Raw genomic sequence first — 22321 nt, forward strand, 5'->3', positions numbered from 1 at the left:
TTGCCATATTTCTGGTTATACTAGAAGACTATGGTGGTCAAAACAGCATGGTACTGGCAGTAAAACAGAGATGTAAATCTATGGAATAGGATAGAGAATCTAGAGATGAACCCAACCACTTATTGTCATTTGATCTTTGATATGCCTAACAAAAACATGTAAAAAATAATCTTTATCTAATAATAGTACTGGGAAAAATGGTTATCCACATGTAGAAGACTGAAACTAGACCCACATTTCTCACCATGACAAAAATTGATTCTTGTTGGATAAAAGATTTAAATTTAAGACACAAAACAATAAAAATTCTAGAAGAGAGTGTGGGGAAAATGCTTGAAGATGTTGCCCTGGGAAAATACTTTATGAGGAAGACCTCCCCCCTAGCAATTACAGCAACACCAAAAATAAATAACTGAGATTTGATCACGCTAAAAAGCTTTTGCACAGCTAAGAGTACCACAAACAAAGCATACAGACAGCCTTCAGAATGGGAGATTTTTGCATGTTATGAATCTGACAAAGGCCTGATAACTAGAATCTAAAGAGAACTCAAATTAAACAAGAAAAGCACAATCAATCCTCTCCATAAGTGGGCAAGAGATTTGAACAGAAACTTTTCCAAGGATGACAGACAAATGGCCAAAAAACACATGAAAAAAAGCTCATTGTCTTTAACCATCAGAGAAATGCAAATCAAAACCCCTCTAAGATATCACCTAACCCCAGCAAGATTAGCCCACATTACAAAATCACAAAACATCAAATGCTGGCATGATGTGGACAGAAGGGAACACTTCTACATTACTGGTGGGAATGCAAACTAATACAGCTTTTTTGGAGAGAAGTATGAAGAATCCTCAAAGATCTAAAAGTAGACCTTCCATTTGATCTTGCAATCCCATTACTAGGTATCTACCCAGAAGAATAAAAATCATTTTACCACAAAGACATTTGCACCAGAATGTTTACTGTGGCTCAATTTCTAATTGCCAACTTGTGGAAGCAACCTAAGTGCCCATCTACCCATGAATGTATCAACAAACTGTGGTAATGTATACCGTGTAATATATTATTCAGCTGTTAAAAAAAGATGGAGATGGCTTGGCACCTGTGGCTCAAGCGGCTAAGGCTCCAGCCACATACACTTTAGCTGGCAGGTTTGAATCCAGCCCAGGCCTGCCAAACAACAATGATGGCTGCAACCAAGAAAATAGCCAGGCGTTGTGGTGGGCACCTGTAGTCCCAGCTACTTGGGAGGTGGAGGCAGGAAAATTGCTTTAGCCCAAGAGTTGGAGGTTGCTGTGAGCTGTGATGCCACAGCACTCTACCGAGGGCAACAGCTTGAGACTCTGTCTCAAAAAAAAAAAAAAAAAGATGGAGACTTTACATCTGCATTTACCTGGATGGAGGTGAAACACATTCTTCTTAGTAAAGTATTGCAAGAATGGAAAAATAAATATCCAATGTACTCTGTACTAATATAAAATCAATATGTAAACAATTATATGCTCATAGGAACAATAAAACACAAATATAGTCTAGTTTGGGGGTAGTGGGAGAGGGTGGAGGATGATTGGCAGGAGGGAGGGCATGAGGTTGGATCTCACCTTATGTACATATTGTGAGGGTGAATAACATGCCCCTAGGTGAGGGCTCTTTTACAAATGGAACTTTACCCTGGAGGTGAGAACAACATAACCTAAAACTTTGTAACCTCACATTAATTTGAAATAAAAAATAAATTTAAAAAATTGTGCATAAAAAAAGTTGCTTGGACCTAGCCATATTGTTCTTAAGTCACCAGCTGCCCAAAGCAAGTGCCTTTTGGTGTTGGGCATCTGGAGACACCAACCGTCACACCTCAATTGCTGTGAAAGCAGAAGTAGATGGTCAAAAGAGAGTGTGTGAGCAGGTGAGTGGATAGAAATTTGGGTCTGACTTGAACATGAAAGATACAGATGGACAGATGGGGGCAGGGAAGTTCTTTGCATATGCATTACTGTTCTGTCTGACTTAAGAGCTGAGGTGAGAAATAGTTAAGTTTAAAAAACCACTGGTGTTTTAAACAGCAGTGGCTTAAATATAATCTATGTATTAAAAGCAAAAAGAAAAACAATAATAGTAACATTGGCAAAATCACTCCATGTACTGCAAAGGGCGATGACTAAGAGTCAGGAAACTTTAGCTCCATCCATTTATGCCACAACTCTTTTAAATAGATTTCTTGGGTGCTAGAAGATGGTGACTCCAAGGTGAATACTAAACAGTTGCCCAGGAAAGGACCTCAGTCTTGCTCGGAATCATCTTGTCACTTGGCAAGTGGAAGCTCATTTTGTTTTGAAGTAGTTTGAATTAAAAACTCAAATAGATTGAAACACATCAAATATGTAAAGTTCTCGTCCTTCATTAAAAATAATAATATACTACTTTTGGAGGTTATTTAAAAATTGATAAAGGTTGGGGAAAATAAAGTGTTTTATCCTGCCTTTTTCTGCACAATTCTTTATTTTAGTGCAATCAGTTACTGAAGATAACAATACAAATAAATATATGAATTAGATTAACAATCTAAAAACTTCTGATAAACATATCTGCTTTACCTACCTCGGGGACCTTTGATAAAGGAGTGTCAAAGGGATTAAAGGGAAAGGAAGGTTCAATGGACCGGGTCTAAGGCCACATTCTGGCTACAAAATGCATGATAGCAGGGGCTGCGGGAGCAGGCAAGAGTGGACAGCTCATTTTAGGCGCACTGCAGGTGATTTGATTCAGAACACTCTCCCAGCTGGTGGTGATACGCAGGCTCAGTCTGAGGTCTGAAAGCCGCACGGTACCCTTTGTAGTCCCGCGGCAGCACCCCCACAGCACTCTGCGCTCAGCTAACTAGGATGGGAAACGTTAGCGGCGGCTGGCCACGCCGAGGCTGCTGGGAAATCAGAGCACACCAGCGCGCTCCATCCACCGCTTCCGGCCGCGAGCGCCGGGGCGGGGCCACACGCGGCGTGCGTGCCTGACGTGCGGCGCGCCGCTGCCCCCTGCTGGTGGCGTTCGGCTAGACCGCTGAACCGGGCTTTTTCCCCGACGACGACCCGCGCGGCGTCTGTGGTCTCGGGGCGTCCTCGTCAGCAACCCTGGGAGGCCCGGCTCCCGCTACAAATTTTATTCTTACTATAAAGAATATAGTAAGAATAAAATGAGTTATTCTTAACTCACATTTCTCCTTGCCCTCAAAACGTCCTTTTATTTGGAGGAAACGGGGAGTTAGAGAAGGAGGGTAAAAACCGAATGCGAGGCAAAGATGGAGGAAGGCGGCCAGGCCCCAGACTGGGACAGTGATGAAACCGTGATAGAGGGGTCAGTGACAGACAGCGACCTGGAAGAAGAGGAGCTGCCCTGGAGAAGGTGACCCCTTTAGGCCAGAGCACCTGTAGCCTGAGCCTCGGGCCAGGCCCGCACATCCGCAGCCCGGGCCCCCTCAGAGGCCTTCAGAGTTTAAAGATGAAATTGTGACCATCGGAACGCAGGCCTGTGGGGCTGGCGGGCCTGAGCCAAGAGCTTGTAGTTCCCATCTGTGCCACCTACTCCCACCCCAGCAGGGAAAGGATGGCGGTTTACTTATTGTGGGTGGCTTTATAGCATTTTTAGAAAGCCTTTCCTCTCTCACTGGGGTTTTAAACAACTTTTGGCGGGCAAAAAAGCCCAGGGTCGTAGCTCTGCTCTGGGAGATGGTTAACAATATCTGGAAAAGAAGGTGCGTTGTTCTTTGCTGTCTGTCAAAGCCTTGAGTGTGGTCCCTCTAGACAGCAGGGATGAGGCTACTGTGTTTGAGAAACGTTCAGGCTAGGGAAAACACATTAAGCAGATAATTGCGATGTAATGTCGGAAATCCAGAGATGGAAGTGTATCCAAGGTGGTTTAGAAGCCAAAAGACTCTTACTACAACCTAGGTGAGCATCAGAGTTTGCAAGGGCACATTCCGTACAGAGCCCTGAATACTGGTTAGAATTTAGCCAGATGAAGAAGAGGAGGTATTGTATTCTAGTCCAAGGGAAGTGCATGGGTGAAGGTGTAAAGGTGGGACATAGCATTGTGTTATGTGTTAGAATGTGCACACAGTAACTTATTAAAATATAAAATGTGAGGTGGGGAGTGAAAGATGAGCCTGGAGAGGAAAGCAGGGTGAGGGCACAGTAAAGGACTCATACATAGATCTTGCATATGTCCTTGTAGGGTGCTTGTAAGGTTTTAAGTGGAAGAGCACCGTCATTAGATTTTCATTCACTGGTATGTCGTAGAGTAGGAGTTTCAAATTTTAATATGCTTCTGAATCCCTCCAGATCCTACTGAAATGTGAATTCCAATTCAGGAGTTTTGGGGTGGGGTGTGAGATTCTGTATTTCTAAGAAACTTCCAGATTAAAGCTGGTAATATTAGAGCCAGGATCCCCTCTTGCAAGCAAGGCTGAAGAGGTTAGTTTGGATCAAAGTGTAACAAACTAAGATGATGAGGGTGTAGTGAGAATGGAGCAAAAGGGTCAAATTTGAGAAATCTTTAGAAAGTAAATTTGGTAGCACATGGGGATCAATTAGGGAGGGTAAGGAAGCGCAGCAATTAAGGATGATATCCAAGTTTCTGGTTCTTTTATGAGATACATACATTAGTATTTGCTCTTGTTCGTTTACTGGGAGCATTATGACAAGTGCATGGAATCTTGTAACAACCATCACAATCAAGATCTGGAACAGTTCTAGCACCCCAACAAAACTCCCTTGTAATTAATCCCTCTTTTCCACCATTTGAATATCTGTGTTCTCTCGTGTAATGTAACTTTTTTTTCTGCTTTCAAATTTTTCTTATTTTTGATTCTCAGCAATTTGATTATGATGTATCTGGGCATGATTTTTCTTTGTGTTTTTCCTGCTTAGTTTATTGAACATGAAAAGTCTTTCATCAGCTTTATTAAGTTTTCTATCGTGGTTTCTTTGAATATTTTTTTCTGTACTAACATTTTCTCCTTTCCAGACCTTGTGATACTATCTCTGAGCCTCTATTTTTTCTTTCAATTATTTTTTGTCAATTCTTCAGACTATGTAATTCTCATGCTGTATCTTCAGATTTACTTACTCTTTCCTTTGTCATCTCCATTCTGTTTTTGAGCCAGAATTTTTTTAAAGATTATGCTTTTTTATTTCAAGATGATAATTTTTTCTTTTAAAATTTCCATTTGTTTCTTTATAGTTTTGTTCTGCTGAGAAAATCATTTTTTTCATCCTTTTGATGAGCATTCACATTTATTTCATGGGAAATGGTTATAATAACTGCTTCAGAGTCTTTTAATTCCAACATTTGGATCATTGGGTGGGAGTTCTTTGCATGTTAAGCAATTCTGAATTGTATTCTGGACATTTTGAGTATTATGTTATGGAATCCTGCTCCTGTTAAAATCTAGAGTGTTTTTTTGTTTGTTTGTTTAACAAGCCGTCATACTGATTAGGTTCTGACTGCACATACCGTTTTGCTTTTGCGTGTGGTAGCTACATCAGCCTTTTCCGTGTTATTTGAGTTTGCTGGATACTTGTACCACTCAGCGATTAATCTGAGACTTTGCTTCTTTGGGGCTGCTCCACATGTGGGCAGCTCAATGTTGTGCCTGGGACTTAAATTGGATCATATACAAAAAGTGATTCTCCTTTCCCCATGATGTCAGCCTAGCTCCCAGCAACCTCCTGGGCTTAAGCCATTCTCCCATCTCAGCCTCTCAAAGTGCTAGGGATTGCAGGTGTAAGCCACTGTACTCAGCCTGTTCTAGTACTTTCTATTTCACTTTTTTAAACATTTACATCTTCAGTTCATGCGGAATTTGTTTTTGGAGTACAATGTGAAGTATGGATTCAACTAAACTCTTCTAGATAAGTTTTTCATTGTCCAATGTAATTTTTTGAAAAATTTCATCATTTCCTCATAGTGTGAGATGTCACCTCTTTAATATACTAGATTGCTATACATATGTGTTCCTTCTGATTATTGATTTGTCACTTTATGTGCTGGTATCACATTAAAAAGTAATTTATAAGGCCAGGCTGCCACTAATCCTGGCATTTTGCGGAGGCAGGCGGAACTGTTGAGGTCACAAGTTCGAGACCAGTTGAGCAAGAGTGAGACCCCATCTCTAAAAATTAGCTGGGTATTGTGGCAGATGCCTGTAGTTCCAGCTACCCAGCTGAGACAAGAGGATCTCTTGAGCCCAAGAGTTTGAGGTTGCTGTGAGCTATGATGCCACAGCCTTCAACCAAGGGCAACAAAGTGAGACTCTCAAAAACTCCTTTAGAATCAATTGTTCACTTCAATAAAAAAGTCTTGGTACTTTTATTGGGATAATGTTAAATTTGTATGGTTTCATATGGAATGTCAACATCTTTACATTACAGTGATACCTTGGAATCCAAACTTAATCCATTCCAGAACCCCATTCTGAGAGAGGATACCCGAGAAGTTTGAGGTCTAGGAGAACAGGTCTTCTCAAGGAGACCACAAGGATACACTTGCAGAGTCTTCTCCATGTGATTCAGCTCTTGGGAATTTGTATACTTCCTGGAACTTGGAAGTTCCAAGTTCTGTGAAATCCTATGGTTCTGTAGGGGCTGGAATAGCATCTCACACTTGATTCAAACTGGCCAATGAGAAGGGTACCTGTGGGGTGGAACTTTTTGACTGTCAATAAAAAGGGAAAGACCAAGCCAGTTGGGAGAATTCAGCCATTTGGAATTCTATGCCATAAGCTCCCTGCTGGTGAATAAAGCCCTTCCTCTTACAAACGTGGTGTTTGGGTGTTCTTTCTCTCCATTGGGCCTCATCTTCCTGCAACATTTTTGTTTCCCTGACTGGGAAGCGAGATCACTCTTGGAGAGAACATGCATCTGGTAGTTGCTGCCAATCCTCTGGACACCCACGTGGGGGCCCCTGATCTGCCTGGGTGACGTGAACCAATGAATGTGCCATGGAGGCAATTTGGCCTCCCTGTGTGGATGCCTCAGCTTGGCTAAGAAAGGACCTCCTCGGTGGGTCTTTAAGGAGTCAAACACCAGGAAGAACTGGCATGTAGGAACAGGTGTCTCTACAGGGAGATAGCTAAGGCAAGGTATGATCGATCTGGGGATCCCACTACAGTTTTAGTGGAAGAAGGAGCCTGATCAACTCCTTGGGCATTGGATTGCTGGCAGATTTGTTGAGAGTTGTGATTGAGAGAACTCTGAGGGTGGAGTTGGACCTCCGTTCACAGAGCCTCGGGGAGTGTTGGTTTGCCTCCTATGGCTAAGTGGCAGCTCAAGTGGGAAATGGAGGCTGCCCAGGTTAAAAAATGGGTTGGAATTGTGTGCATGTGAGTGCTTGGAGAATGACTGAGATGGGTAACAAAAAGTGGGGTTTTGCCCCTACCCCCCCCCCCATTCACAGGGTGAAATGTGTGAGTGTGCCCTTCCCTGCTCCAACTTTGCCCCATGGCTATTCTGAGAGAAACTGTAAGTTCCAGGTTTTCCATTTTCTGTTTTTGGAGGTGGCCACTTGGCCATGTGGGTCTTGGGAGAAAATGAAAAGACATTAGAAAGGATGTTGTAGTTTTGTTACTGGAATTTCTTCAGTGTGTGTTTGGTTTCAGGAATTTGAGAATTGAGCCCTTGGGTCACAGATCAGTGATAAAATGGGATTTTGTTGGACTGAAGGGCATGCAGAGGGAGTAGAGAGTGCCAGAACTGTTGGCAGAGGGGACGTGCCTTGGAAAGTGTTGTGGTTCAGGCAGTCCTGGTGAGCTCTGGATGGCCCTCGAAAATCTGGGGGAAGAGAGTGTAAATCTTGTGCCGTGCAGGGCAGCCCGTCCCCGATGTGAACAGCCTCTTGAAGGGAGTAGGAAGCTCAGCTCGAAGATTTCCTGCATGAGTCCTTTGTCTAACAGTAAATGATTGGCCCTGAGAGGTATTTTGGCCAGGACTTGGTAGATGGAAAAATACCTTTACAAATTGAATGGGTGTTCTAGCAAATGAATGAATGCAACCCCTCCCCTTGGACAAGGTTATTAGGTCTTTGCAGTGGTTTTTGTCTGAGGAGGGGATTAGGGTGTGTGCTCCTTAGGGAGGAGCCATACAAAATGTTTCAAGCTGCTTTGTTCATGACCTTGCTGAGGCTCAGAGGGTTTGTACCTGGTGATGGGAGTCTGATGTCTGAGCTCACCTGAGCCTGAGAAATGGGGGTTCTCTGTTCAGCCCTGAGTGGGAAAGTCCTGTTACATCTCATAAAGATGTCATGAAATCAGTGTTATATCTCATAAAATGTCTCTCATTTGTAAAATGTTATAATTTGGTTGTTTAAATTGTTGGGGAATCTGAGTGTTTGTCAAAGGATAAGATTCTTGCCTTTTAAACCTTCTAATTATCAGTTTTGCTGAGTGAATGGGTGTCTTCATAGTAAACTGGGATCCTGTTTTGTGGGAAGTAAGTTTTTGAGAGTAAGAGAAATTAGGCAGAAAGGAGAATGGCATTGTGTAAAGAAAGAATCTTGTGTGATAAATTTTGTCCTGAAACAGAGTGATTGTGTAAGAAAATTAAAGGCAGGGCAAAAATTAAAGAACGTTTAGAATGTTTGTAGATTGTCTGTGCAGGTTAAATGAAGCTCATAAAAGAGAATTTGTGAAAGAATTTACATGTGATCCAGTTGACTATGTATTTCCTTTAAAATCTTTTGGCTTGTAATTTTGTTTAAACAAATGTTTTAGGCCTTTGATATTTAACAGACCTTCTGAATTCAAAACTCTAAATTTGGGGCTTTGTGCCCATAGCACAGTAGGTGCAGCTCTGGCCACATGCACCCAGACTGTCAGTCCAGGCCAACAACAACAACAACAACAACAACAACAACAAAAACCCCAAAAAGCACACCTATAAATTTGGTCTTCTTAAAATATTAAGACCACTGAAAGTCATAAGAAAACAAATTAAACTTATTTGATTTCTTAAAAATGTGTAGGAAACATTGCCAAATATGAAATGGTGATTAATTTGGTATGAGTTATGGTTATATATATGTTCCAATATTATAAAGCATTTGTTGTCCTAATGTATAAAGCATTGGTCTGTTCTCACCTATATAGCATTGGTCTATCCTAACGTATAAGACATTGGTCTGTCCTAACATATACTGTTGGTAATAATTTTAATTCATCTAAAAAAAAGCAAGTGTTTTTTTTATGTAAGTGGCTGAGTCCAAAGTTTGTCCTAAAAAGAAAAAAAAAATATTAAGAGAGGCTAATGAATTCCCTCGAATTCAAATTTCTGATGTCTTTGGAAATTGAATACCTTTGGACTAAAAGCAGATTTTTAGAACTTTCATTGGAAAGTTAACATGTCTATGAGTATTGCTAACCTAACTTCAAACAGAACAGGAATCACTTATGTGGAACTGGGCTAGTTTGTTATGGCTTTTTGTTTGAAATATTGTTGATTCTGTCTATTTTCTGTTTTCCAGAAGTCAAGAAAACCGGTTTCTTTTTTCTTTTCTTTTTTTCTTTTTTTTGTCTTTTGAGCTATTTGTAGCTTTTCAAGCAATGCATGTACTTATGAGCAGGATTTGAAACAATTTTTTTTCTTTCTCCTTGATTTCTCTGGAATTTGAAAGCCATTTGTAAGTATTCTTAATTTCTGACAATATAGTTATTTGCATAAGTTCAATAAGAATCTGTTTTGTTCTATAGGACATGATGAAGGCACTGGTTATTTTACCAAGGCTTTGGCTGGAATAGCATTTACAGAGGTGTCCAGACTGTATTAAGGAATTAAGTTTGACTTTATAAGGCCAATAAAAAAAAAAAAGCCCTTTGGAAAACTGGCCAGATACCCATCAGTAACATTTCCTAATCTGTAGTAAGTAACGAAGGTTGCTTGCTGACGGGTCCTGGAATCGAAATGTGCTTGGGGACCTCAAGAGAAGAGAAATTTACCCAATACATACAGGTATCTAATGGCACAGATGAAACCTAGGCTCATGAAAGGCTTTCAAGAAAGTCCAGCCTGAGATTCCTTATAAAAGGTTCCAGCAAAGCCAATTTTAAAGGAAAGAAGAGCCTAGATGGCTAATAATTAATTATTCTTACTGCACTTTATGCAAATCATCAGACTCAGTATACTGAAGGTATAGTTTATTTTGGCAAATAAGTTAGTTCTACTATAATTTGTTTTTAGTAAAGAGAGAAATTGGAGAGAGAAAAATGATTCAAAGAGAAAAGAGGTTGTGGCCCACCTGTATTAAATCCCAGCCTTGTCTATACTGTCAACTCATAAAATGAGACATAACTATTTTATTAAACTGATCTGTTAAATGGGACTAAGAGACTAGCCAAAGAGTATAGAATTATATACAGTAGTTATATTTGCGCTGAAGCCTTAAGACTCAACAAAGGTCACCTGTTGGTTACACTGGAAAAATGTGTGCAGTATTAAATATTATCTACTGTGTCTATACAGATGCCTCAGGAAAAATTAAAACCTAAAATGAGAATTTCCCAGTAAATGGTGTAACTGTAACACTGCATACTACTGTGCCTAATCTGTATACTCTGCTGAGTCTGCTGCCAGCAGAAGCCAAGTGGCCCACTTGCCTGGACTTAAAAGTTGCCTTTTTCAGTATAAGGCTGGCTCTGGGAAGCTGGAGGCTGTTTTCTCTCCTGGGAGAGACCAGGCATGGAAACTGCGATCAGTACACATGGAACAGGTTGCCACAGGGGTTCAAAACACCCACGATTTTCGGAGAAGCGCTGGCTTGTGACCTCCAGAAATTCCTTGCTGAGGAATTAGAATGTGTGCTGCTCCAATATGTTGATGACCTCCTTTTAGGGCACCCTACCCAAGAGGGCTGTGCCTGAGACATGGACCGTCTTTTATGACATCTGGAGGTATGTGGCTATAAAGTGTCCAAATGAAAGGCCCAGATTTGCCAGTGGCAAATACTTTATCTAGGATTTACTATTCAGCAGGTGTAGAGGTATCTAGGCATGAAATGGAGGCAGGTCATTAATTGCCTCCCCACCCCCACGAGCTCAAAGCAGGTTTGGGAATTCTTAGGTGTAGTCAGCTTTTGTGGTCTTTGGATCCCCACCTTTGCCCTCTAGGCTAAGCCCTTGTATGAGGCAACTAAAGGAGAGGAAGGAGAGCCCTTAGAATGGGCTAGAACAGGAATGTGCCTTATCTGAGCTAAAGATGAAGCTGATAAATGTACCTGCTTTGGGGCTACCAGACTTGGCCAAGCCCTTCACTCTATATATTTCAGAAGAAAGATGTCTTTAGGTGTGTTAACCCAGCTGGTTAGGTCCTGGCCCAGGCCTGTAGCTTACCTCTCTAAGCAGCTGGATAGAGTGGCAAAAGGATTGCCACCATGCTTACAGGCTCTAGCAGCTACGGCTCTCCTTGTGCAAGAAGCTGATAAGCTGACTCTAGGGCAGAATCTCAGAGTGAAAGTACCTCACTCTGTGGTCACTTTAATGGACACTAAGGGACATTTTTGGTTCTCTAATGTAAGAACACCCTGAACCAAGCCACGCTCCTTCTAGTTGGTGGAAGAGAGACTCAGCATGACTGTACAGAAGTTATAGATAATGTATATTCTAACAGACCTGACTTGCGTGACCAGCCTTGGACATTTGCAAACTGGGACTTGTGTGTAGACTGAAGCAGTTATATGATGGCACAAGGTGAGTGGCGGGCAGGGTATGCAATAGTTACCTTAACAGAGACTGTAGAGGCTAAGCCCCTACCCCAAGGAAAATTGGCTCAGAAGGCTGAGTTAATTGCCTTGACTCGAGCCTTATAACAAAGTCAAGGGAAAAATGTGAATGCTTTTCCGACTCTCCCAAGTACGTGGGGCATTGTACAAGGAGAAGGGACTATTAAATTCTGGGGAAAGAACATTAAATATCAGTAGGAGATACTTCAGTTGCTAGAGGCAGTATGGAAACCCTGGAAGGTAGCAGCGATGAACTGTTGTGGACATCAAGGAGATGCTTCCACCAGCACTAAAGGGAACACTAGGGTCGGTACTGAGGCAAAAAGGGCTGCATCTAAATCATACCAGGTGTCACAAGTGGCTCTCCTCATCCTGTGGGTTCTCTCACCTGTCTACTCCCAGGAAGAGAAGTAACAGTTGGCAGTGTAGAGGAGCCAGGAAATGGAGGGAGAATGGATAAAGATGCTACATGGATCTAGCAGTCCCCTAGGTTCTTGGAGCCACCATGGTGACAGGAGTATTTGATGAAGTTGCTGGGCTAGTACCTCTATATCTCCTACCTGGCAGCCCTGGCCAAAACTGTCAGTCTACAGTGTGTCACCTGCAGCCTGTTCAACACACACCAAGGACTGACGGTATCCCCAGGAATCCAGTCGTATGGAGCAGTGCCCTTTGAGGACTTCCAGGTAGACTTTACTGAAATGCCCAGGTTTAGTGGGAACAAGTAGTTGCTGGTGATGGTCTATCAGACTTGGAATAGCATCTCCCACTTGATTCAAACTGGCCAATGAGAAGGGTTCCTGTGGGGTGGAACTTTTTGACTGTCAATAAAAAGGGAAAGACCTAGCCAGTTGGGGGAATGAGCCATTTGGAATTCTTCTATGCCATAAGCTCCCAGCTGGTGAATAAAGCCCTTCCTCTTATAAACATGGTGTTTGGGTGCTTTCTCTGTTGGGCCTCGTCTTCTGCAAAAATTTGAGTTTCAAATCATTTGAGTTCCAAGACAATTTGTCCCCTTTAAAGTAATAGAAACTGGATTAATCCATTCCTGGGTCCCACAAACTCAAATTTTCAAAATGATTTTAATAGAAAATACACTAGATTTTAAGGTAAAAATATTAACAAATACTTGAATAAAGGTGTAAATTAATAAAATTAAAAATATAAAAAACTAAAAATACAAAAAGGCTTGTTTCATCACAATTAAACCCTTGGTTCGAAATATGTCCTTCACTGTTTGCAAACTCCTTAAACTCATTTTCAAACTTTTCTGCTGCTTCTGAATTAGTAGTGGCAGCCTCTCCATGTATAACAACACTACGGATCCTAGTCATTTTCTTAAAGTCTCCAACCACCCACCACTGGTTTTCAGCTCCTCCTTTTGAGCACTAGTGTCAGGCATGCCTTTCACTAAATCATCCTGGAGGATCTTGGCTTTCTCACAAATTATTATCACAGAAATCACCAGCCAGCTGTTTTTCATTAATCCAAACTAAGAGGTGTTTTTCCCATTTCTTCCATACCTTTCGATGCAGGGGTCCTCAAACTGCAGGCCGCGGGCCACAGAGGCAGTGTGATTGTATTTGTTCCCATTTTGTTTTTTTACTTCAAAATAAGATATGTGCAGTGTACATAGGAATTTGTTCATAGTTTTTTTTTTTTTTTTTGTAGAGACAGAGTCTCACTGTACCGCCCTCGGGTAGAGTGCCGTGACGTCACACGGCTCACAGCAACCTCTTAACTCTTGGGCTTACGCGATTCTCTTGCCTCAGCCTCCCGAGCAGCTGGGACTACAGGCGCCCGCCACAACGCCCGGCTATTTTTTGGTTGCAGTTTGGCCGGGTCTGGGTTTGAACCCACCACCCTCGGCATATGGGGCTGGCGCCCTACTCACTGAGCCACAGGCGTCTGGCCCTCCAACGGTCTGAGGGACAGTGAACTGGCCCCTGTTTAAAAAGTTTGAGGACCAGTGTACCCCTTTTGCCACATCAGCTGCTTTGATAGCTTTTTTATTTTTCAAAATTGCATGAACAATTGATTAAGGCATCCTGAACATAGTAGCAAGTTCAGCCACACGTGTACCACTTTCATGCTTAGCAATAAGATCTTTCTTAAATATAATTGTAGCTCTAACAGCTTAATTCTTACTTTCCTCACTACACTTTCTAGGACGCATGGCAATACTCTTAGTTGTTATTATATAAAAACACAAAATGGGCTCAAAAGCATAAAATTAGCAGCAAAAATTACATGACATGCTTTCATTTCAGCTTCCTACAATGAACTGAATGACAGGAAACATAACGCACAAAAGCACAAACAACTGTGCTGGGTGTATTGCTTTGGATTCCAAAGCAGCGTTTGGATTTTGGGCAAAATTTGCTTGAATTTTTTTGTTCAGATGCCAAGTTGTTTTGAGTTCTGGGGCATTTGGATTCCGGGGGCAATACTGTTGTTGTTGTTGTTTTTTTTTTTCATTTTTTAATTAAAATTGTAATGGGGTCAGAAATTCTACTTCTGCCCTCTTAGGGTCCCACCGAAGCCTAAGAGTTAAATGGACTTGAAATAGATTAACAGAGATAAGTTTTATGTGATAGGGGAGCCCTCAAAAGGAAATGAAGACCCAAAGAAATAGTAAAAACTTTGTGATTTATGTGTAGATTGAACAAAGACAGTTGTAGAAAAGTAAATTAATAGGGAGTGTAAAGGAAGATAATTATTTTTACAAGATGTGTTTGTACAGAATTCCCTAGGCTGCGGAAGAATGTTTCTTCTGCTATAGGCAGGATACCTATTATATAGGAGTTTTTATTTTTCATTTTCAGGAGGAAAAGGGGAAGATTAGACTATCCTTCTTGCAACTGCTGTTTTTCAAGTTGTCTTTAGCTCAGAGTAATCCTTATGTCAAAGTGGCATATTTTGGGATGGCATAGTTTGCTGTGAATTTTGACAAGCACGGTTTTGTGCCACAATCATACAGAATAGCTTCATTACACCACATACACTGTATTCTTCCATGTTCTTTCTGTGTAATTTTAAAAATAAAACTAAAAAATTTTTAAGAGGTAAAATAACCCTGATTTTAGGAACGTTAAGATTAATGGATTGGTTTTCTTCTTGGAAAAATATACTACAGTACATATGGTATTATTCTAAAATGAATTTTTCATCTTTGGTAATGGCAAATAGAAATGAACAAAGAAAATGTTTTGTTTTTTTTTGTTTGTTTTTTAATCAGGAGGCTGTACTGCAGTTTTTTTGTTGTTAATTTTGCTGGTGTTGAGAACTATTGTCCTCATAGAGTGCTGTGGTGTCACAGCTCACAGCAACCTCAAACTCCTGGGCTTACGCAACTTTCTTCACTCAGCCTCCCGAGGAGCTGGGACTACAGGCACCCGCCACAATGCCCAGCTAATTTTTGGTTGTAGTTGTTATTGTTCAGCAGGCCCTGGCTGAGCTCGAACCTGCCAGCTTCGGTGTATGTGTCCGGCGCCCTACTCACTGAGCCCCGGGCACTGAGCCAGGATGTTTTGAGTTTTTAAAATGATTATTTTTTCCCCTGGGGTAACCTTTTTTTTTGGTAATGTATGTGAGATTTATGTATGTTATGTATATTTGTAATAGGGAATGGAAAACAAGTAATAGTTTTGTATATTTTCTAAGAGTTTTTTTTACTTCTAAAATCTTTTAAAACTGTCTAAGGATGCACATAATGGGCTTCTATGAATTAGTAAAAAGGAATAAGGGGTATCTCTATCTGTAGAATGATTAATTTAGATATATTAAGGGAAAAAGAAAATAGAGAAAAATATGTATAGAATGCTACTGCTTATTTAAGGGATGAAGGGATGTGTGTGAGCACACATATTTCTTTTTTTTAAAGAAACAAGTGACATTAAATTTAATAATATATTTTCATTAACTCAATAAATGCCAAACATCATTTAAACACTTAAAAATAGAAAAATTATCAAGACTGTCATATTTCTTATATTTTAAAAAAAGTGGAAGGATAAACCATAAAATTTTTAAAAATGAGGGAGAGAAAAGGTAGGTGAAGGGACAGGGATAGAAGCTAGACATCTTAAATCTTGTTTTCTTCATTTCTCATTGGAATGATGTAAATTTTACATAATTATAAAAAAATTAAATGAACATGGAAAAAAATTGCTAAAAAACAAATTAATGAATGAAAGAAAGAAACCTAATTATTGATTTGGTATAATATTTACATGAAAGGGAATTATTTTATGTGTTTTTCATAGAATTTATCTCTACATGCCAAACAAGATTTATGTTAAGAACATAACTTTCTTCAGTAATCACATTGTTAATGACACTATTAGTATTGTGGACTCTAAATATAGTATCCCATTAAAAGGAACCAGGGCTTCATGAGAAATGATGGGTTCTAGGTCTGAAGTAGGAGATGTATAAAAAGATAACATAAGCTATTTAAAAATTTTTAATAATTGTGGATGTGTAATTGTTACATATCTTTATAGAGTACATGTGATGTTTTGATACAGGCATACAATGTGAATTAATTTAATAAGGGTAATTGAGGTATCTATTACCTAGGTATTTAACATTTCTTTCTGTGAGGAACACTCCAACTCCAGTTTTTTATCAGGAGCTAATTTAGAGGCTGCTTACTATAGACTCTAAATCTATTAGGAATGATACACTTTTTCAGGTGTGATAATTATGGTTATTTATTTATTTATTTTTGAGACAGAGTCTAGCTAGCTCTGTTACCTGGGCTAAAGTGCCATGGCCTCAGGCTAGCTCACAGGAATCTCAAACTCCTGAGTTCAAGCAATCCTCCTGCCTCTGCCTCCCAAATAGCTGGAACTACACATGCATACCACCATGCCCAGCTGATTTTTTAAAAAATTATTAGTATTCTTGTAATCCCAGCACTTTGGGAGGCTGAGGTAGGTGGATCGCCTGAGCTCATGAGTTAGAGGTTGCTGTGAGCTATGATGCTAGGGCACTCTGCCAATGGCAACAAAGTAAGACTCAAAAAAATTATTATTTTTATGTTGGATTAATACGAGGGTACAGTGATTAGGTTACATTGTTTGTGATCATTAGGTAGAGTTCAAGTTGTAGTGTCCTTAATTGTAGTGTCCTTAACTGTCCTCACCTTACAGGAGGTTTGCCGTATACCCTTACATTGTGTCCATTAGGTGAGAGCACAACAATCTCCCACCTCTACCCTCTCCCTACTTGAGTTTAATTGTGTTTGTGTGTGTCTGTGTCTGGGTATTCATCTACAAGTTTCATATTAGTTTTGAGTACTTTGGATTCTTTCTTTTCCATTCTTGTGATACTTTACTAGAGTAGAATGTTCTCCAACTCCATCCAGGTCAATGCAAAAGATGTGAAGTCTCCATTTTTATGGCTGACTAGTATTCCCTGGTATACATATACCACAGTTTATTAATGCATTCATGTATAGAGAGGCACTTGGGTTGATTCCATTTCTTGGAGATTATGAATTGAGCTGTGATAAACATTCTGGTGCATATGTCCTTATGGTAAAATGATTTTTTTTTTCTTCTGGGTAGACACTTAGTAATGGAATTGGGGGATCAAATGGAAGATTTATTTTTAGTTTTTCGAGAATGCTCCATACTTCTTTCCAAAGAGGCTGCATTAGTTTGCAATCCTACCAACAGTGTTTAATTGTTCCCGTTTCTCCACACCCTTGCCAGCATCTGCAGCTTTGGGACTTTGTGATGTGGGCTATTTTTTTTGTCCAGGGCTGGGTTTGAACCCGCCACCTCCAGCATATGAGGCTGGCGCCCTACTCTTTTTGAGCCACAGGCGCTACCCTATGTGGGCTATTCTTACTGGGGTTAGGTGATATCTCAAGATGATTTTGATTTGCATTTCTCTCATAATTAAGGACAATGAGCATTTTTTCATGTGTTTGTTGGCCATTAATTTGTCGTTTTCAGAGAAGGTTCTGTTTTTTTCTATTTTTAGTAGAGATAGAGTATTGCTTTGCCTCAGGCTGATCTTGAGCTCCTGACCTCAAGGGATCCTCCCACCCTGGCCTCCCAGAGTGGTAGGATTATAGGCATAAGTCACCACACCAACCAGCCATTATGGCTATTCTTAAAGGTGTGATTATTATGGTTATCTTTGAAAAGAGTTCTCTTAAAATATTTCCACATGAATTGAATTAAGACATCCCTGATTACCTTCAAAATGCATTAAGAGACCAGCAGGGAGCAGAGGCAGAGACAGTAGAAAAGAATCAACATTGATTTTAAACTGATAATTGTTGCACCTAGATAACAGAAACACTATTATTGCTTTTTTTGTTGATGTTCAAAACTTCCCATTAAAAAATGTAAAAAAAAAAAAGAGAACCTTCCTTTGTTTACAAGGAAGTAAACAAATACCCCCTCACCCCCCAATATCTTAATAACAAACTACATATACACACTTCAGTACAAATGATTCCCTGTTGAATCCTAAGATTCTGGAAAGTTTGTAATTTTAATTTTTTTACTGTGATAAAATATAACAAATTTTAACTATTTTTACATGGATAGTTCAGTGGCAACAAGTGCTTTCACATTGTTCTGTAACCATCACCACTATCTGTAGAACTTTTTCATCATTTCAAACTGACATTCTGTACCCATTAAGAAATAACTCCATATTCCCCTCTTCTCCCACCCACAACACCCACCTTTCTGCTTTCTGTCTCTATGAATTTGACTATTCTAGGTATCTCATGTAATTTGGACCATGAAATATTTATCCTTTTGTGCTTATTTCACTTAGCATACTTTCTTCCAGGTTTATCCATCCATGTTATAGCATGTGTCAGAACTTCCTTCCTTTTTAAGGCCCAATAATATTCCATTGCATGCGAAAACTATTTATCCATTCATCCATCAATGGATGTTTAGTTTGTTTCTACCTTTTGGCTGTTGTGAATAATGCTTCCGTGAGTATAAGTATACAAAGGTTTATTCAAGTCCCTGCTTTCCATTCTTTTGTGTGTATATCAAGGAGTGGAATTGCTGGAAGAAACAGTAGTTCTATGTCTAATTTTTTGAGGAACTGTCATGTGTTTTCCACAGTAGCTATACCATTTTACATTCCCACCAGCATATGAACTCCAATTTACCCACATCCTCACCAATACTTGCTATTTTCTGGGTTTTTAAATTAAAATTTTCACTTTTTAGAGCAGCTATTGTAATGAGTATGAAGTGCTTTGATTTGCATTTCTCTATAAATTAGTGATATCGAACATCTTTTTGTGTACTTGGCATTTGTATTTCCTTTTTGCAGAAATGTCTGTTAAAGTCTTTTGCCCAGTTTTGAATTCCAAAACCAGAAAAGATAAATACTTATATATGTGTAGTAACATACTGACTGTGGTATATCATTACTATTAGATCTGTATCCCTTACTAGATTTAGAGCTTCTTGGAAGCAAGGATTATGTGTCTTCTGTCTTTGTTACCAGGGTTCTGCCTTGAACAGCTAAGAAATAAATCTGGGCACCCATAGTTCAGTGGTTAGGGCACCAGCCACATGCTCTGGGGCTGGTGGGTTTGAACCCAGCCCAGGCCTGCTAAACAACAACAACAACAAAATAGCTGGGCATTGTGGCAGGTGCCTGTAGTCCCAGCTACTAGGGAGGCTAAGGCAAAATAATCACTTGAGCCCAAGAGTTGGAGGTTGCTGTGAGCTATGACTGCACAGCACTCTATGGAGGATGACAAAGTGAGACTCTGTCTCAGTAAAAAAAAAAAAAAAATCCAAAAATTAAAGGAATTTTGTTACCATATATTATGAAAATAGACACTCAGATTTCTGGGATTTTAATCTCAGGTTCTGTGTGTTAAAGAGAAATGTGAAGGAAAAAACCACCAGTATTAGCTCTTCAAACAATTGCCTCATTTCATCTCTGTTCAAAACTGTAGTGATATTTGTCCTTTACCCCCAAATATTCAAAAGTTATAACAGAATATTTGTAAAAATGATCATGACCATATGCATGAATCTTTATTTTTCATCTTCAACAATTTTTTTCTTTTTTGTAGAGACAGAGTCTCACTGTACCGCCCTCGGGTAGAGTGCCGTGGCGTCACACGGCTCACAGCAACCTCCAACTCCTGGGCTTACGCGATTCTCTTGCCTCAGCCTCCCGAGCAGCTGGGACTACAGGCGCCCGCCACAACGCCTGGCTATTTTTTTGTTGCACTTTGGCTGGGGCTGGGTTTGAACCCGCCACCCTCGGCATATGGGGCCAGCGCCCTACTCACTGAGCCACAGGCGCCGCCCTCAAGAAGTTTTTAATTAAAGTGTACATTTCTGAAATAACACTTTGGAATAGAAATATGAGTGGTGGTGTAACTAAAACTTTCATTAAGTTTAAAAATGAGTTAAAATGTTAGTCTTTGTTTAAGAAACATGATAATAATTTTTGCCTTCTTTTTTGGATTTGAAAGTTTACTCTTTGATGAAGACACATCTCTTGGATCTGGGTTCAGTCTGCATCCTGATACAAGTGGAACATACAAAGGTGAGAATCATTCTTTTCACTAAGTAATCTCTTTAATTTCCCAAACACTGTAAGTCCTCACTTAATATCATTGCTAGGTTCTTGGAAACTATGACTCGCAAGTTTTGCTATGGGCTAATTGATATAAATAAGAGTTATGTTCCTATAGTGTATTTCTGGTCACAAAAACAAAAACATCATCAGACTTCTAAATAAAGACCAAAATACTTCAAATATTAAAACATGGAAATAAACTTTGTGCAGTGGCAGTATTGTAGCCAATGAGGTTTATCTGAGGTGTGATTATTGCTAATTGAAAACTTCCCAATACCCTGCTGTGATGACTTACAATATAGTCGGCACTGGCAATTTTTGATGGTCTCTACAGAGACTGAATGTGAAAAAAAAAAAAGGAAATAAATGTGAGCTGTACATACATTTAAATTTAAGAAAGGTTAACCAAAACAAGTAAGATAATTTTTCATTCCATTATTCTAGTTCTGAGTCATGGGTGGCCAGTGCCTATCACAGCAGCACTGGGCAGAGGCCATCTGGATGCAGAGCACACTCACACCTATACCCATACTTGAATGGCTCAAGTAGGTCAATTGGGACATGCCAGTGAACGTGATGTGTACATCTTTGGAATGTGGGAGGAAACCAGGATACATGGAGAAACCCCATGCAGACATGAAAAGAACAGACATATTCCACAGATGGTGGCTGTGAATTGACTTTTTTCTTATCAACATTGAAACTGTTTTTGAAGACTTTCTATATTATCATTCTGATTAACTTCTCTTTTTATATTTAGTCTTATTTTCTAATTTTACACATGGTTAGTTTCTTATAGGTATCTGTAGTAGACCATAAGATCTATTAAGGTCTATGACACCAGGGATAACAGTGGAGATTAAAGCTTCCAGAAGATGTTTAAGACTCCTAGAAAGGACCACAGAGGTATTGAAGTGGCACCCAGATAGTTTTTACCTTGAAAATCTCCAGCCTAACCCGAGAACCTATTGGTAAAAATAAATAATAATTTTTAAGCCTGGTGCAGTGGCTCACATGTATAATCCTAATACTCTGGGAGGCCAAGGTGGGAAGGTCATTTGAGCTCAGGAGTTCAGGGCCAACCTGAGCAAGAGTGAGACCCTGTCTCTACTAAAAATAGAAAAATTAGCTGGATTTTGTAGTTGGTGTCTGTAGTGCCAGCTTCTTGGGAAGTTGAGGCAGGAGGCTTGCGTGAGCCCAGGAGTTTCAGGTTGCTGTGAGGTAGGCTGATGCCATGGCACTCTAGCCTGGGCAACAGAGTGAAACTGTGTCTCAAAAATAAATAAATAAATAAATAAATAAATAAAATAATAGTTTTTTGGGAGGCTGAGACAAGAGAATCACTTAAACTTAAGATTTTGAGTTGCTGTGAGCTGTGATGCCATAGCACTCTACTGAAGTTGACATAGTGAGACTATGTCTCAAAAAAAAAAAAAGTCAATCGATAAATAAATAATAGTTTTTAATATCCAGGGTTTAGGGTATGCACATCCTTGGTATGTTTATTATATAGGGGTATCCAATCTTTTCTCTCTTCTACCACACACTGGAAGAATAAGAGTTGTCTTGAGCCACGCAGTAAAGACACTGTAAATACACAAACACTAACAAAAGCTAATGAGCAAAGGAAAAGATCCATGCTTACTTTTCATGATATCCAGCACCACTGGTAAGCAAATTAGGCCTCAGATAATCTGCATGCCGCCCACGGGCCACAGGTTGGACAACCTTGTTTAAAAAAAAAAAAAGTATATATATATATGTGTATATATACATGCACACACATATATGTATATTTTTTACTATATATATATTTTAAAGGTGTCTTTCATCTACCAATTCTCCATACTTCCTGACCCTACCTTTAGGCTGATTTAAACATTTCTAGAAAAATTTAGTACTGATAGTCACTATTCAGAAACATTAATTCTGCAGTAGCTATTTAAATGGTCGGTTATTTGCTTTT

The 22321-nt window shown here is 39.8% G+C and overlaps 1 protein-coding gene and 1 non-coding gene across 3 annotated transcripts in view; both read left to right on the top strand.

Annotated features, from left to right (window-relative positions):
• The first annotated feature begins 3298 nt into the window (after positions 1–3298).
• Positions 3299–22321, top strand: part of ANKRD31 (ankyrin repeat domain 31) — a 216026-nt gene continuing 197003 nt past the window's right edge. For both annotated transcript variants that reach the window (XM_053596250.1, XM_053596252.1), the window contains exons 1-2: positions 3299–3402; positions 20249–20322. In XM_053596250.1, coding sequence (XP_053452225.1) covers positions 3299–3402; positions 20249–20322 — 178 coding nt within the window. The remainder of the gene's footprint in view (positions 3403–20248; positions 20323–22321) is intronic.
• LOC128591836 (U4 spliceosomal RNA) lies at positions 20554–20692 on the top strand. Its single transcript, XR_008381676.1, has one exon. It is a non-coding gene; the product is annotated as a U4 spliceosomal RNA (small nuclear RNA).

This window comes from Nycticebus coucang, chromosome 1, assembly GCF_027406575.1.
Source record: "Nycticebus coucang isolate mNycCou1 chromosome 1, mNycCou1.pri, whole genome shotgun sequence".
Taxonomy (NCBI): Eukaryota; Metazoa; Chordata; class Mammalia; order Primates; family Lorisidae; genus Nycticebus; species Nycticebus coucang.